The sequence below is a fragment of the Scyliorhinus torazame genome, chromosome 11 (genome assembly GCF_047496885.1).
Source record: "Scyliorhinus torazame isolate Kashiwa2021f chromosome 11, sScyTor2.1, whole genome shotgun sequence".
In the NCBI taxonomy this organism is placed as follows: domain Eukaryota; kingdom Metazoa; phylum Chordata; class Chondrichthyes; order Carcharhiniformes; family Scyliorhinidae; genus Scyliorhinus; species Scyliorhinus torazame.
In genome coordinates, this window is record NC_092717.1 from 65,555,823 (window position 1) to 65,571,118 (window position 15,296).

General features: G+C 53.3%; 1 protein-coding gene across 2 annotated transcripts in view; it reads right to left on the reverse strand.

Annotated features, from left to right (window-relative positions):
• The window catches only part of LOC140385316 (regulator of G-protein signaling 22-like), a 689,200-nt gene that overhangs the window by 358,793 nt on the left and 315,111 nt on the right, over positions 1–15,296 (reverse strand). For both annotated transcript variants that reach the window (XM_072467373.1, XM_072467374.1), the window contains exon 9: positions 10,045–10,206. In XM_072467373.1, the coding sequence (XP_072323474.1) occupies positions 10,045–10,206 (162 nt within the window). The remainder of the gene's footprint in view (positions 1–10,044; positions 10,207–15,296) is intronic.

The window sequence follows — 15,296 nt, forward strand, 5'->3', positions numbered from 1 at the left end:
CCCCCACATACCCTCACACCACCCTCACCCCTAAACCTCCCTCACCTATAAACCACCCTCACCCCTAAACCACCCTCACCCCTAAACCACCCTCACCCCTAAACCACCCTCTCACCCCCACATACCCTCGCACCACCCTCACCCCTAAACCACCCTCACACCCACACAACCCTCACCCCTAAACCACCCTCACACCCACACCACCCTCACCCCTGAACCACCCTCACACCCACATACCCTCACACCACCCCTAAACCACCCTCACCCCTAAACCACCCTCACACCCACACCACCCTCACCCCTAAACCACCCTCACACCCACACCACCCCTAAACCACCCTCTAAACCACCCTCACCCCCACATACCCTCACACCACCCTCACCCCTAAACCTCCCTCACCTATAAACCACCCTCACCCCTAAACCACCCTCACCCCTAAACCACCCTCTCACCCCCACATACCCTCGCACCACCCTCACCCCTAAACCACCCTCACACCCACACAACCCTCACCCCTAAACCACCCTCACACCCACACCACCCTCACCCCTGAACCACCCTCAACCCCAGATACCGTCACACCACCCTCACCCCTAAACCACCCTCACCTCTAAACCACCCTCACCCCTAAACCACCCTCACCCCCACATACCCTCACACCACCCTCACCCCTAAACCACCATCACACCACCCTCACCCCCACACTACGCTCACACCACCCTCACCCCTAAACCACCCTCACACCCACATACCCTCACAGCACCCCTAAACCACCCTCACCCCTAAACCACCCTCACACCCACACCACCCTCACCCCTAAACCACCCTCACCCCCACATACCCTCACACCACCCTCACCCCTAAACCACCCTTCACCTCTAAACCACCCTCACCCCCACATATCCTCACACCACCCTCACCCCTAAACCACCCTCACCCCCACATACCCTCACACCACCCTCACCCCTAAACCTCCCTCACCCCTAAACCACCCTCACCCCTAAACCACCCTCACCCCTAAACCACCCTCACACCCACACAACCCTCACCCCTAAACCACCCTCACACCCACACCACCCTCACCCCTGAACCACCCTCAACCCCAGATACCGTCACACCACCCTCACCCCTAAACCACCCTCACCTCTAAACCACCCTCACCCCTAAACCACCCTCACCCCCACATACCCTCACACCACCCTCACCCCTAAACCACCATCACCTGTAAACCACCCTCACCCCTCACCCACCCTCACCCCCACATACCCTAACACCACACTCACCCCTAAACCATCCTCACCTCTAAACCACCCTCACCCCTAAACCACCCTCACACCACCCTCACCCCCACACTGCCCTCACCCCACCCTCACGCCCACACTCCCACACATCACCCTCACCCCCACACCACCCTCAGCCCTAAACCACCCTCACCCCACACTACACTCACACCACCCTCACCCCGAAACCATCCTCACCCCCACACTACCCTCACACCACCTTCACCCCTAAACCACCCTCACCCCTACACTACGCTCACACCACCCTCACCCCTAAACCATCCTCACCCCCACACTACCCTCACACCACCCTCACCCCCAACACCACCCCCACACTGCCCTCACACCACCCTCACCCCTAAACCACCCTCACCCCCACACCAGCCTCAGCCCTAAACCACCCTCACACCACCCTTACCCCCACACTACGCTCACACCACCCTCACACCTAAACCATCCTCACCCCCACACTACCCTCACACCACCCTCACCCCTAAACCACCCTCACCCCTAAACCACCCTCACACCACCCTCACCCCTAAACAACCCTCACACCCACACTACTTTCACACCCTCCTCACCCCTAAACCACCCTCACACCCACACCACCCATAAATCATCCTCACCCCTAAACCAACCTCACACCCACTCAACCCTCACACCACCCTCACCCCCAAACCACCCTCACACCATCCTCCCCCCTAAACCACCCTAACCCCTAAACCACCCTCACCCCCACACTACCCTCACACCACCCTCACCCCCACAACCCTCACACCACCCTCACCCCCACATAACCCTCACCACTAAACCACCCTCACCCCCACACCACCCTCACCTCAACACCACCCTCACCCCAACACCACCCACACCACACTCACACCACCCTCACCCCCACACTGCCCTCACACCACCCTCACCCCTAAACCACCCTCACCCCCACACTACCCTCACACCACCCTCACCCCTAAACCACCCTCACACCCACACTACCCTCACACCCTCATCCCTAAACCACCCTCACACCCACACCACCCCTAAACCACCCTCACCCCTAAATCAACCTCACACCCACACAACCCTCACACCACCCTCACCCCTAAACCACCCTCACCCCCATGCTATCCTCACACCACCCTCACCCCTAAACCACCCTCACACCCACACCACCCCTACTCTCTCCTGGCCCGTGATCTAATCATGCATCTTGTTTTGTGTCTTGCAGGACCTGCTGGTGATAGGGCGGGTCATTCTTTTTTAAACAAATTTGGAGTACTCAATTTATTTTATTTCATTTAAAGGGCAATTTAGCGCAGCCAATCCACTTGTATGGGGAGAATGAGCAAACCCCACATGGACGATGACCCGGGACTGGGATCGAACCCGGGTCCTCAGCGTGCGAGGCAGCAGGTGGGGTTCTCCTCGTGACCCTGCCTCCAGCCAGTGTCACAGCTAGAGCCCCCCCCCGGGAACCGAGCAGCAACAAGGGCAGCAGCCAGACGGCAGCCCTCAAAGAACAGCACAGGAACAGGCCTTTTGGTCCTCCAAGCCTGTACCGGTCACGATACCAACCTTGGCCAAAACCCTCAGCACTTCCTTGTGCCATATCCCTCCGTACCCATCCTATCCATGTATTTGTCAAGATGCCCTTTTGAACACCGTTAATATATCTGTTTCCACAACCTCCCCAAGCAACGTGTTCCAGGCACTCGCCACCCTCTGGGTGCCTCGCACATCTCCACTAAACCTTGCATCACTGACCTTAAACCTATGCCGCCTGGTGACTGACCAGGACACCCCAGAGCTCGGGTCTGGGGATCACACAGCTTAGTGAAGAGACGCCTGGGACAATATCTGGTGTTCACTACACAAATGCTCCAGTATATCAGATGGAGGTAGGAACTCCCTTGGGGGCCAACCCAGGTACTAGCTGCCATCCAGACGGGTTTCGGCCTTCTAGAATCTGCCGGAAACACTCAGCGCCTCAAGATTCCTCCCCCTCCTAACCCTTGGCGCATCTGGTGGGCAGTGGGCAGAACAGGGTGGCACCACCAATAAACCTGTAACACCCGAGCAGCAGCCAGGCCCATCTAAGAATGGTCGCTCCAGAAGACGCCCGTGAATGGGGAGCCAGGCCGCAGTGTGGGAATCACAGCAGGCCGCCTCCACTCCTGATGTACCGTCTGAGGATCCACCTAGGCGTAGTGTAAAGCCGGAAAAGTAGACACAAGTTAAATTGGCACTGGTGCAGGGCACAGTTTAGTGATAGGGGCTTGGGCACGTATCAATATATATCTTATCGCATTAACCATCTGTGCACAATATTACAACCTGCCTCGGTGCTCTGTCAGAAAAGCGCAAGTGCTGAGTTGCTCTGGGCTGGTCGCAGAGGGGACGCGGGTCGGTTTGGCTCAGTTCAGCCAGATCTCACTGCTCCACCAACCCCCCCCCCCACCGAAGTTCCCACCTCCGCCACCCCAGGGATTCTATGGGACCGTATGATGGAATGGCCAGCTCTCATGCAGGGATCACCCAGGTGGACGGTGAAAAGTGCTACCGTGGGCAAGAGTCAGATGTTATCAAACGATGGGGAGCAGCAGGGCTCATCGCAGAGCGGGTTGTCATCATCCTCAATCCCATGGACTGGACCCGCTGTTAGTGCCAACCCAGGGTACCACCCTGTACTGGGGATTGTATCATGGTAGGATTGTATCATGGGGGGGGTTGCAAGTGGGGAAGTGGTTGGCCATGAGAAGTGAGGTCGGGTGTGTGGGGTGGTTTGCGGTGTCTGTACACCTGGCCAGACTTCTCCTCCCTAGTCGGTGAACCTGGAGGCGATCAGAGCATCCCGTGCGTGTTGGTCCTGGTGCACACATGTACGGCCTCCCATGCCTGCTTGGCCCCATATCCAGCCCATCCTCGCCCTCGCCCGCATTCTCCTCTTTGGACAAGGACTGATGTTCATCCTCCTCGTCTAGCATGTCTCCCCTCCACTGCGCGATGTTGTGGAGGACGCAGTCGGCCATCATGATGCAGGCGACCCTCCCAGCATCACACTGGATGGCCCCTCCAGAGCAGTCCAGGCACCTGAATCGCATCATCAAGATGCTGAAGCACCGTTTGATCATGCTCCTAATCGCTGCATGTGCTTTGTTGTAGCGGGTCTGCACGTCGGTTTGTGGCCTCCGGATAGGCGTTATCAGCCATGACCACAGCGGAGAGCCCAGAAATCGTCGAGTGTGCCAGGATAAATACATCGTTCATACTCCCCGGGTATCGGGCGCAGACGTGCATGATGGTCACATATCAGATGCACACTCATCGAATGGAAGCACTTTCGCTTGTGTCGAGCGGCCTGTCATTTGGATGCATCCTGCTGATCACCCCCTGCCCCGGGCATTTTGGTGATAATGGCGATCCCCGCTGCCCGGGCATCCTGGCGGGCTCAGTTCACACTGAAATGGATGTATTGTGCCAACTGGGCTTGCATGATGGTGCGGATGCCCACTTGGTGCCTAGTTTAGGTCGACCGTCACCCCGACGGCCACCGGGAGCGGGTGTCCTCCCCCATTTTCCCGCGCACATGTGCGTCAGGGGCAACATGCATGGGACACTCTGATCGCCTCCAGGTTCACCAACTGCGGGAGGTGGGATGGGCGGGGGGGGGGGGGGGTAGGTCAGGGGCACAGACACCGCATCCCCCTCTGCGATACATAATTGCCTCACTACGGGATGCAGACCCTGGGTTGGCAGTAACAGTAGGTCTGGTCCATGGGATGGAGGATGATCTGCGATGAGCTGGTGCTCCGCATCATCTGACAACGTTTGACATACCCACGGTCCACCTGAGTGATCCCTGCATGTGAGCTGGCCCATCACATGGTCCCATCAAATACCTGGGGCAGCGGAGGTTGGGAGGGGGAGTAGGAACCCAGTCCACTCCCAGTATCTGCCCAATTCGCCCCCTAATCTGACCAGCCCAGACCAGCCAGGCTTTGGCAGTGTGAACAGATGTTTCATGTGAACAAATATATAGAGTCGTGCCCTAGCCCCCATCACTATACTGTGCCCTGCACCCATGCCAATCTGCTGTTAGCGGGTGTGCTCTAAGGCAACTGGGGTTGGATTAGGGGGCTGCTGCTCGGGTGTTTCAAGTGGCATGGTGCCAACCTGTTCTACCCGTTGCTGACCAGATGCACCGGGGTGTGGCGGGGCCGAGGTGCTGCAGTGTTCCAGTACTTGTCCTGCGGAAGCCACCGGCACCAGCCCCATCACTTCCTTCTCCCTCGGGTTGCCCTCGCTTGGGGTGCTCAATGGCCCCCAAGCTACTCCAATTGACAGGGATGCTAGCGAAGCTAACCCCTGAGGCTTTGACGTCCCCTGTCGTTGCCGGTCCTGGAGGCCCAGGGTCTGCATGCTCACAACCATGGAGCACAGCATCTGGGCAATGCCACCGACGTTCTCGCCGTGACCCGCTGTGACTGGGCTCAGAAACACTGCTGCAATTTCCAAGTGCTTCTGGCACATGGCTGCCTGTGAGAGTGCAGCCCTGTCCTGGACCCTGGCCAGCAGTTGCACAGAGTGCCCCAGGTCTTGGACATGCTGATTCATAGCCAACACCCTCACTCCTGAGGCCTGCCTTCCAACCATTCTGCCCCGGGGGTTCCTACCTCCACCTGATGTACCTGAGCAGCTGTGTTGTGTTCACCAGTGGGTGTCCCAGGAGCCCCTTCACTAAAGTGGCCAAGCGGGTTGAGTGTCTCTGGTATGGTGGAGGGTGTTGGAAACGCGAAGTCAGTGTCATCCCAAGACTTGAGCTCCAGGGTGTTCTGGGTTTCCAGCATATGGCTCCTTTCCCTGTCAGTGTCATCACCGCTGCTCGGCACACGGGTGGCGTTCGGACTGTGGCTGTGACCCGGGGACATAGAAACATAGAAAAGAATAGGACGAGACCATTCGGTCCTTCAAGCCCATTCTGCCCACCATTCATTATGATCATCGAACTTAATAGCCTAATCCCATTTTCCCCAATATCCTTTGATCCCATCACCCCAAGTGCTATATCTAACTACTTCTTGACACAATACAATGTTTTGGACTCAACTACTTACTGTGGTAACAAATTCCTCAGGCTCATCACTCTCTGGGTGAAGAAGGTTTTCCTCATCTCTGTCCCAAATGGTCTACCTCGTATCCTGAGACTGTGACCCCTGGTTATGGACATACTCACCATCGGGAAAATCCTTCCTGCATCAACCCTGTCCAGTCCTGTTAGAATTTTATAGGTTTCTATGAAATCCTCCCCTCATTCTCTGAACTTCAGCGAATACTATCCGAACTAATTCAATCTCTCCTCATACATCAGTACTGCCATCCCAGGAATCAGTCTGGTAAGCCTTCGCTGCACTCCCTCTGTTCCAGAACATCCTTCCTCAGATAAGGAGACTGCACACAATATTCCAGGTGTGGCCTGACCAAGGCCCTGTACAATCACTGCAAGACATCCCTGCTCATATACTCGAATCCTCTCACAATGAAAGCCAGCATACCATTTGCCTTCTTTACCGCCTGCTGCACCTGCATGCTTACCTACAGCGACTGGTGGACAAGGATACCCAGGTCTCATTGCATATTGCCCTCTCCTAATTTATGGCCATTCAGATAATAGTCCACCTTCTTGTTTTTGCTACCAAAGTGGATAATCTCACATTTTTCCAAATTATACTGTATCTGCCATTCATTTGCCCATTCACTCAACGTGTCCAAGTCACACCGAAGGATCCCAAAGAGAAAATGCTAGAAAATCTCAACAGGTCTGGCAGCATCTGTAGGGAGAGAAAAGAAATACCGTTTCGAGTCCAGATGTCCCTTTGTGAAGGATTTCTGTCTCCTCACAGCTCACCCTCAAAGAACAAAGAAAGAAATGTACAGCACAGGAACAGGCCCTTCGGCCCTCCAAGCCCGTGCCGACCATGCTGCCCGACTAAACTACAATCTTCTACACTTCCTGGGTCCGTATCCCTCTATTCCCATCCTATTCATGTATTTGTCAAGATGCCCCTTAAATGTCACTATCGTCCCTGCTTCCACCACCTCTTCCGGTAGCGAGTTCCAGGCACCCACTAGCCTCTGCATAAAAAACTTGCCTCGTACATCTACTCTAAACCTTGCCCCTCTCACCTTAAACCTATGCCCCCTAGTAATTGACCCCTCTACCCCGGGGAAAAGCCTCTGATTATCCAACTACCCTCCCACCCAACTTATACATATATTGTGAATAGCTGAGGCTCGAGCACCAATCCCTGCTGTACCCCACTAGTCACTGCCTTGCAAGTTGAAAAAGACCCTTTAATTCCTACTCTTTGTAGAAATGGTCTGCCAACCAGATTTCTATCCATCTCAATACACTGCCCCCAATCCCATGCGCTATAACTTTACACGCCAATCTTTCATGCGGACTTTGTCAAAGCCTTCTGAAAATCCAAAAGATGCAGGGTGCAGATTCGGATGCCCTCTGGGTGGGAGGGGTTGGGGTAACGGGTGTGTGGGAAAGGGGTTGGTGCCAGGGGAATAGTACTGCCTACTCACCTGGCCGCCCTGAAGAGGTCGTGCAGTTTCTTCCTGCACTGCAGGCCAGTCCGGACCGTGTTACTGGTGCCGCTCATGGCCTCTGCCATCTGCGCCCAGGTTTGTGGTTGCCAAGCTGGACACCCTGCTGGATGCCATGGGGGAGAGGCAGATCTGTTCCCCAGGGGTGGGAAAGGAGGCTGCCACCCGCTGACATACACGAAACGTGGGCGCAGGTGGCAGAGGCCATGAGCGCCGTGGGCCCCACTGCCAGGACCGGCCAGCAGTGCTGAAAGGAGCTGCACAATTGCGTCCCTGGCACCAACCCGTCTCACACAACGGTAACCCCCTTCCCCCACCTGGAGGGCAGCCGAACCCCACCCACTGGCAATGTGCGCACTCCCCATGCTGCACCACATAACAGCATCCCTGCCCGCCCATCCACCAGCTGCCGATCCCCTGTGCTGTCCGTGTCCGATTGTCTGACACGGTTTGTCTCCTTCCCCCCGCCCCCGCCCCCCCCCCGCCCAAAAACATCCCTCCATGGGAGAAGGTGCCCACAATCGCCAGGAGAGAGAAGACTAGAACTGGTGTTCCTCAATGCAGTGAAGTGGCAGCACTGGACCTGGTCAGTGGGTCCGAAGAGAGGGCAGTCGTTGCCGCGGAGATTAGTATCGGGGAACCAAGCTGCATTGCGGTGTCCCATGACATGCGTGGCATGACCTCCGCTGCTGATCTTTCAAAATCATCTGTCTCTCTCTCTCTCTCTCTCAGTTCTTGATCTTTCTAACTCACCTCTCGCTTTCTCAGTTCTGATCTTGCTAAATCACCGGCCTGACTCTCAGCATCTTTTTATTTTAGTGCCCAATTCTTTTTTTTCAATTAAGGGGCAATCTAGCGTGCCAATCCACCTACCCTGCATATCTTTTTCGGTTGTGAGGGTTAGACCCACACAGACATGGGGAGAATGTGCGAACTCCACAGAGACAGTGCTGTAAACATCTATGACTCTATGACGGGTTCGAACCCGGGTCCTCGGTGCCATGAGGCAGCAGTACTAACCACTGCGCCGGCCTTTGCCTTCTCTAGGGCAGCACGGTAGCATAGTGGTTAGCACAATTGCTTCACAACTCTACGATCCCAGGTTCGATTCCGACTTGGGTCACTGTCTGTGCGGAGTCTGTACGTTCTCCCAGTGTGTGCGTGGGTTTCCTCCGGGTGCTTCGGTTTCCTCCCACAGTCCAAAGCTGTGCGGGTTAGGTGGATTCGCCATGCTAAATTGCCCTTAGTGTCCAAAATTGCCCTTAGTGTTAGGTGGGGTTACTGGGTTATGGGGATCGGGTGGAGGTGAGGGCTTGGGTAGGGTGCTTTTTCCAAGAGCCGGTGCAGATTCGACGGGCCGAATGGCCTCCTTCTGCACTGTAAATTCTATGATTCTATGATTCTCATTCTTGATCCTTTGCCAAGTGGGAAAAGTTTCTCCCTATCTACTCTGTACAGCCCCTTCATGATTTTGAACATCTCCTTCAAATCTCCTCTCAGCCTTCTCCTCTCCAAGGAGTACCAATCTATCCTCATAACTGAAGTTTCCCATCCTTGGAACCATTCTTGTAAACCTCTTCTGCACTCTCTCCAATAAGCTTACATGCTTCCTTTAGTGTGGCACCCAGAACAGTTCAGCATAGCCCCCTTGCTCTTGCACTCTATGCCCTTATTAATAAAGCTATTCTTTTTATTCTGAAACCTAAATTGGCTTACCATAACTTCTGTTTCAAACAGTCAGTGAATCTCTTAATGATGGGGAATATTTACTGACCTTGGACCCCTAGGATATCTGAAAAATTACAATCTAGTGAAAATGTACTTGAAATTTAGACTATCTGGAGAAAGGTAAAACTCCTGGGTGATTTTCTTCCTTTGGCTAAGCGGCAAGTTAGATTCACTGGACCCAATAATGCATTCATGAGTCTGTCTTCCTTTTGCTGAAGTTGAGGGAAATTAATAGCACAATACATCTGATCTCATAGATAGGGATATAGGATAAGGGAAGGTGGATTTGTGGTAGATTTTCCACCAAAATCTTATTAGCCTTTGGCAGATAATCTACCACAAATCCACCTTCCACAAATCCACTTTCTTGAATGGCTTAAAGAGCCTAATGTTCCTAGTTCTTATATTCTTATGATCTGTACTCACCAATATAGAAGCAGAGGTTTCACCATATTGGATTGAATCTGACACAAATCTTCCAAAGTCCACTTTGACATAAATAATAGACCCAGCTTTGCACGTGTCTCTATATTCATGTAGTATTCACCACCACTAAGCAAATACCTATTCCGTATATAGTTCAGGTGACTTTAAAGGAAAGACAAAAAAAAAATCAAATGGATACTTTTTATGGGAAAGAAAGCATCTAAAACAAATTGAAGAACAATTTGAGCAAATAGTCTGGAACTTTACAACTTCGGTTCAATTCCGGGCCTTAAGTGGGATAGACCCAGGGAAGCCTATTTCCTGTCTGCCCCCAAGAGTTGCCAGTCCAATCACAGGACCATTAGTTCAACGGCACCAGCATTAGCAGTGACCAATGCTGAGGTTGCAGCTGTGAGGCCTGAATGGCCAAGGCAGTCTTGACGAGAGATAAATAGGGTTTGGGGAAACCGGGGAGAGGTTGGCAAGCTCCATCAATCAGTCGGGTGGATGAGGGGTTAGTGATCACATTTTGGTTACCCCAGGAGTGGCAATTGTCACCAGGAGTGTCACCCTGTGGTTCATAGGCTGCCCAGATTGGAGGACACTCCCCAGTTCCAAGGGAGAAGCAATCAGGTTTCATTAGACATTCTCCCTCAGGAACTATGAGCCCCTCTAACTCAATAAAATAATTACTGGGCAGGAAGAAGCCCTTAAGTGTCCACTTGTAATTCAATAGATTTTCCAGCAGGGGACCAATTTGCTAGCTTTCCTAGCATTTGGCACGACAGTGGGAAGATGTCAGACACACCCCAACATTCTTCTGCACTATTTACCCAGAATTCCAATTTCACAGCCTAACGTGTAGGGGCTAATAAAATTTTGACCCTATTCTTCATGAAATATATAACAAATATAGTGTTGTGAAACAGTACATTTCCAGATAAATGAACAACAATTCCTAACCAAATCTAATTTAAATCTTTATCAGATTAAAGAACAATAATAAATATTCGAATATTTCTCAGAATTTACAAAGATTGGCAGAGCTACAAACTATAAAGTCCACGATGTGTTAGGCAGGTAGGTTCGATGTGGACTGCACTCGATGCAGGGAAGCTAGAAACAGGCATTTAACACTGGAGAAGATCCAACACTGTTTTATTCAACGATAGAACTGATATACATATTCAGCTGTGGGTCGACACTATACGGAATTGACTGGAGACCTTTTAGTAGCCTGACCAGACTTACTAGCTACCGTTTGCAATTACTAGCTTGTGGACTCTGACTGTCTCAGTGGCTGGGCCCCGAGAGAGCGGGAAACGTAGTGCCCTCTGGCTTTATAGTGGTAGCGTCCTGTCTGGTGATTGGCTGCATTGTGTTGTGTGCTTATTGGTCATCCTGTGTGTCAATCACTGCCTGTCTGCATCTCATTATATACATGAGTGGATATTATGACATCTCCCCCTTTTTTTTTAGATAAATAAATACTAAGGTGTGCATGCGTATATATATATATATATGCCTGCCTATATACAAAAGGTGTCTAAATTAATGTATATACAAAGGAAGGTGTCGATAGTGCCGATACATGGCAAACAAAACAATATTTACAGAGGTTAAATCGATGAAGTCACAAAATGTTCAGTCTACAGATTCAGTCTTTGTGGTGCGCGACAAATTCTTGTCGATCGCCGCAGGTGCGGATCAGGAGCCGCCTGCACGTGGATAGGCGGGATCACTGTCATCGTGGTGATCGCATGGGCCGGCAGGATTGCTGGTAGATCGGTGGCCTCGTGGCAGGGTACATCCGGAGGGAGCATCGTGGGCAGCGGGGCACTTCTGTCAGGTAGCAGGCGTGGAACTCTTCGCAGTGCCCGTATGTTGCGCCGTAGCAGGGAGCCATCAGCCATGCGGACAAGGAACGATCTTGGGGCCACTAGTTTGATCACAACAGTTATGGCTGACCAGCCGCCCTCGGGCAACTGGACACGAACATGATCAGTTGGGGCCAGCTCGGGTAGATCCGTGGCATGAGCATCGTATGTGGCCTTCTGTTGGGCCCATGACTGCTGCATTTTCTGTAAGACCGTGAGGTGGTCAAGGTCTGGAACATGGATGGCTGAAACTGTGGTCCTCAGAGTGCGATTCATGAGCATCTACGCTGGAGACAACCCAGTGGACAGTGGGGTTGCCCTGTATGCCAGCATCGCCAGGTTGAAGTCGGAGCCTGAGTCTGCAGCTTTGCACAGCAACCGCTTTACAATATGGACCCCTTTCTCGGCCTTCCCGTTTGACTGCGGGTAGTGGGGACTGGAGGTTACGTGACGGAAGTTGTAGGACTGTGCAAAACCAGACCATTCCTGGCTGTAAAAGCAAGGACCGTTGTCGCTCATTACAGTGAGCGGAATCCCATGCCTGGCGAACGTTTCTTTGCAGGCTTTGAATACCGCCTTCGACGTGAGGTCGGACAGTTTCACCACTTCTGGGTAACTGGAGAAGTAGTCGACCAAGTGTACGTAGTCACGCCCCTTGGCGTGGAAAATGTCCACACTTACTTTGGACCACGGAGAGGTAACGATTTTGTGCTGTGGCAGCGTTTCCTTGAGTTGAGCTGGTTGAAACTTCTGACAGGTAGGGCAGTTGAGGACTGTGTCGGCAATGTCCTGGCTGATGCCCGGCCAATAGACCGCCTCCTGAGCTCTGCGTCGGCATTTCTCAACCCCAAGGTGACCATCATGGAGTTGGCCCAGCACCATAGCCCGCATGCTCTGAGGAATTACGATCCTGTCGAGTTTCCACCACCGTCAGGTCGTCTTTACGTTACAGAACTGGTGACATTGTCCCTTCTGCCAGCCATTGGTAAGGTGCTGCATCACACGCTGCAGCAAAGGATCCTTGGCCGTCTCCTCACGAATTTGGACCACCCGTTCGTCAGGGACCGGAAAGTTGGGGGCGCACAACTGCACTTGGGCTTCTATGTGGCAGATGAAGTCACTTTGTTCACACGGTGTGGTAATGGACCTGGATAGGGCATCTGCAACGATCAGCTCTTTGCCTGGCGAGTCGTAGCGGCGTAGCTAAAGAAGAATTCGCTGTAACCGAGGTGTCATGTCATTTAAATCCTTCTGGATTATATGGACCAGAGGCCTGTGGTCCATTTCTACCGTGAATTTTGGCAGGCCGTAAACGTAATCGTGAAACTCGACTATCCCTGTCAGGAGGCCCAGACACTCCTTCTCAATCTGAGCGTACCGTTGCTCAGTGGGCGTCATGGTCCTGGAGGCAGACGCCACTGGAGCCCAGGATGAGGAGTCATCTCACTGAAGGAGCACCGCCCCAATGCCGTCCTGGCTTGCATCAGTCGATATCTTGGTTTCCTTGGTTGGGTCAAAGAATGCCAGAACCGGGGGTGTGGTGAGCTTTGCTTTCAGCTCACGCCATTCCTCTTCATGCGTGGGCAGCCATTGGAATTCCGTCGACTTCTTGACGAGATGGCGGAGGGCCGTGGTGTGGGATGCCATATTGGGAATGAAGTTCCTGAGGAAGTTGACCATCCCGAGGAAGCGGAGGACCGCCTTCTTGTCCTCCGGGGACTTCATGGCGTTGATCGCCGAGACCATGTCGGCATCTGGCCGCACGCCCTGCTGCGAGATGTGGTCACCCAGAAACTTAATATCCGATTGACCAAATGAGCACTTGGCCCTGTTGAGCTGGAGACCATGTTCATGAATTCTCTGGAATACCTTCTTGAGGCAAGCAATGTGTTCCTGGGGCGTTGTGGACCAGATAATTACGTCGCCAACTTATACTCGCACCCCCTCGATGCTCTCCATCATCTGACCATGGTGCGGTGAAATACTTCGGAGGCAGATATGATCCCAAAAGTCATCCGGTTGTAGCAGTAGCGACCGAACGAGGTGTTGAACGTGCACAGCTTGCGACTGGACGCGTCCAGCTGTATTTGCCAAAAACTCTTGGAGGAGTCCAGCTTAGTAAAGAATTTGGCATTAGCCATCTCACTGGTCAACTCTTCACGTTTTGGTATTGGGTAATGCTCCCACATGATGTTGCGGTTTAGATCCTTAGGGTCAATGCAAATGCGAAGCTCCCCTGACGGCTTCTTTACGCACACCATGGAGCTGACCCAGTCTGTTGGCTCTGTGACCTTCGATATGATGCCCTGGTCTTGGGAGGTCCGGGAATTGCTTCTTCAGACGATCCTTGAGGGGTGCCGGCACCCGACGTGGTGCATGAATTACAGGGGTGGCGTTTAGCTTGAACAGGATTTTATATCGGTATGGGAGCGTGCCCATTCCATCAAATCCGCTGTGGTACTGCGTGATAATGTCATCTATGTCAGCTTGCAAGTTTACATCAGGCGAGGCCGTCGCCGGTGATGATGACATGGTGTGGACTCGCTGAACCCAGGTTCAGGAGCTTGCAGGCTCGAGCACCGAGCAGGGACGCTCTGTCAGGCCCAACAATTTCAAACCGCAATGTTGCCTTGATCGCCTTGTTGGATACCCCTAGTTGACAGGAGCCACTGGCAACTATGGCATTGCCATTGTAGTCAAGGAGCTGGCAGGCCGGTGGAAGAATGCTTGGTCTGGCGCGGATGGTGTTGGGGTCGGATTTTGAGATGAGGTTCGCTGATGCGCCAGTGTCCAGTTTAAATCGGATGCGAGCCTTGTTAACTGTGAGGACAGCACACCACTCGTCGTCGGGATCCACACTGAGGATTGAGGGGCATTTTGCCGTTGCGGTGGAAGGCAGCGCATGTGTAGTTATGATGCCCACCCGGTATGGGGACTTGAGGCACTCAGCATCAGGGTCTGTTGGGCTGTCGGGATCGGAATCTGGCATGCCTTGTTGTATTGAGCGGACTCTTCTGCGCTGCAGCTGGGATCGCTGGCTGCTGAGTGGTGGAGCAGATCTGCAAAGGTCTGCGTAGTGGCCAAGCTTGCCACACTGTAGACACAGGCGTCCTTTTGCCGGACATTGCCACTTTAAATGGGCGGGGCCACAATTCGGACACGTCATGACGCTGACGTCAGTGCATTCCGTGCGCCATTGCGTATGCGCAGTGCGGTCGGTCGACGTACGCACCTGCGCAGTCGGGTTGTCGGGCTCGTCGTCCACTCGGTCGTGGCGCGCATGTGCAGGGACCCGGGAAAAGCGCGCAAAACGGCCACTCTCCTCGATGCTCAGGCCCTGCATTTATGCAATGGCCTGCACCTGTTCCACCTCGT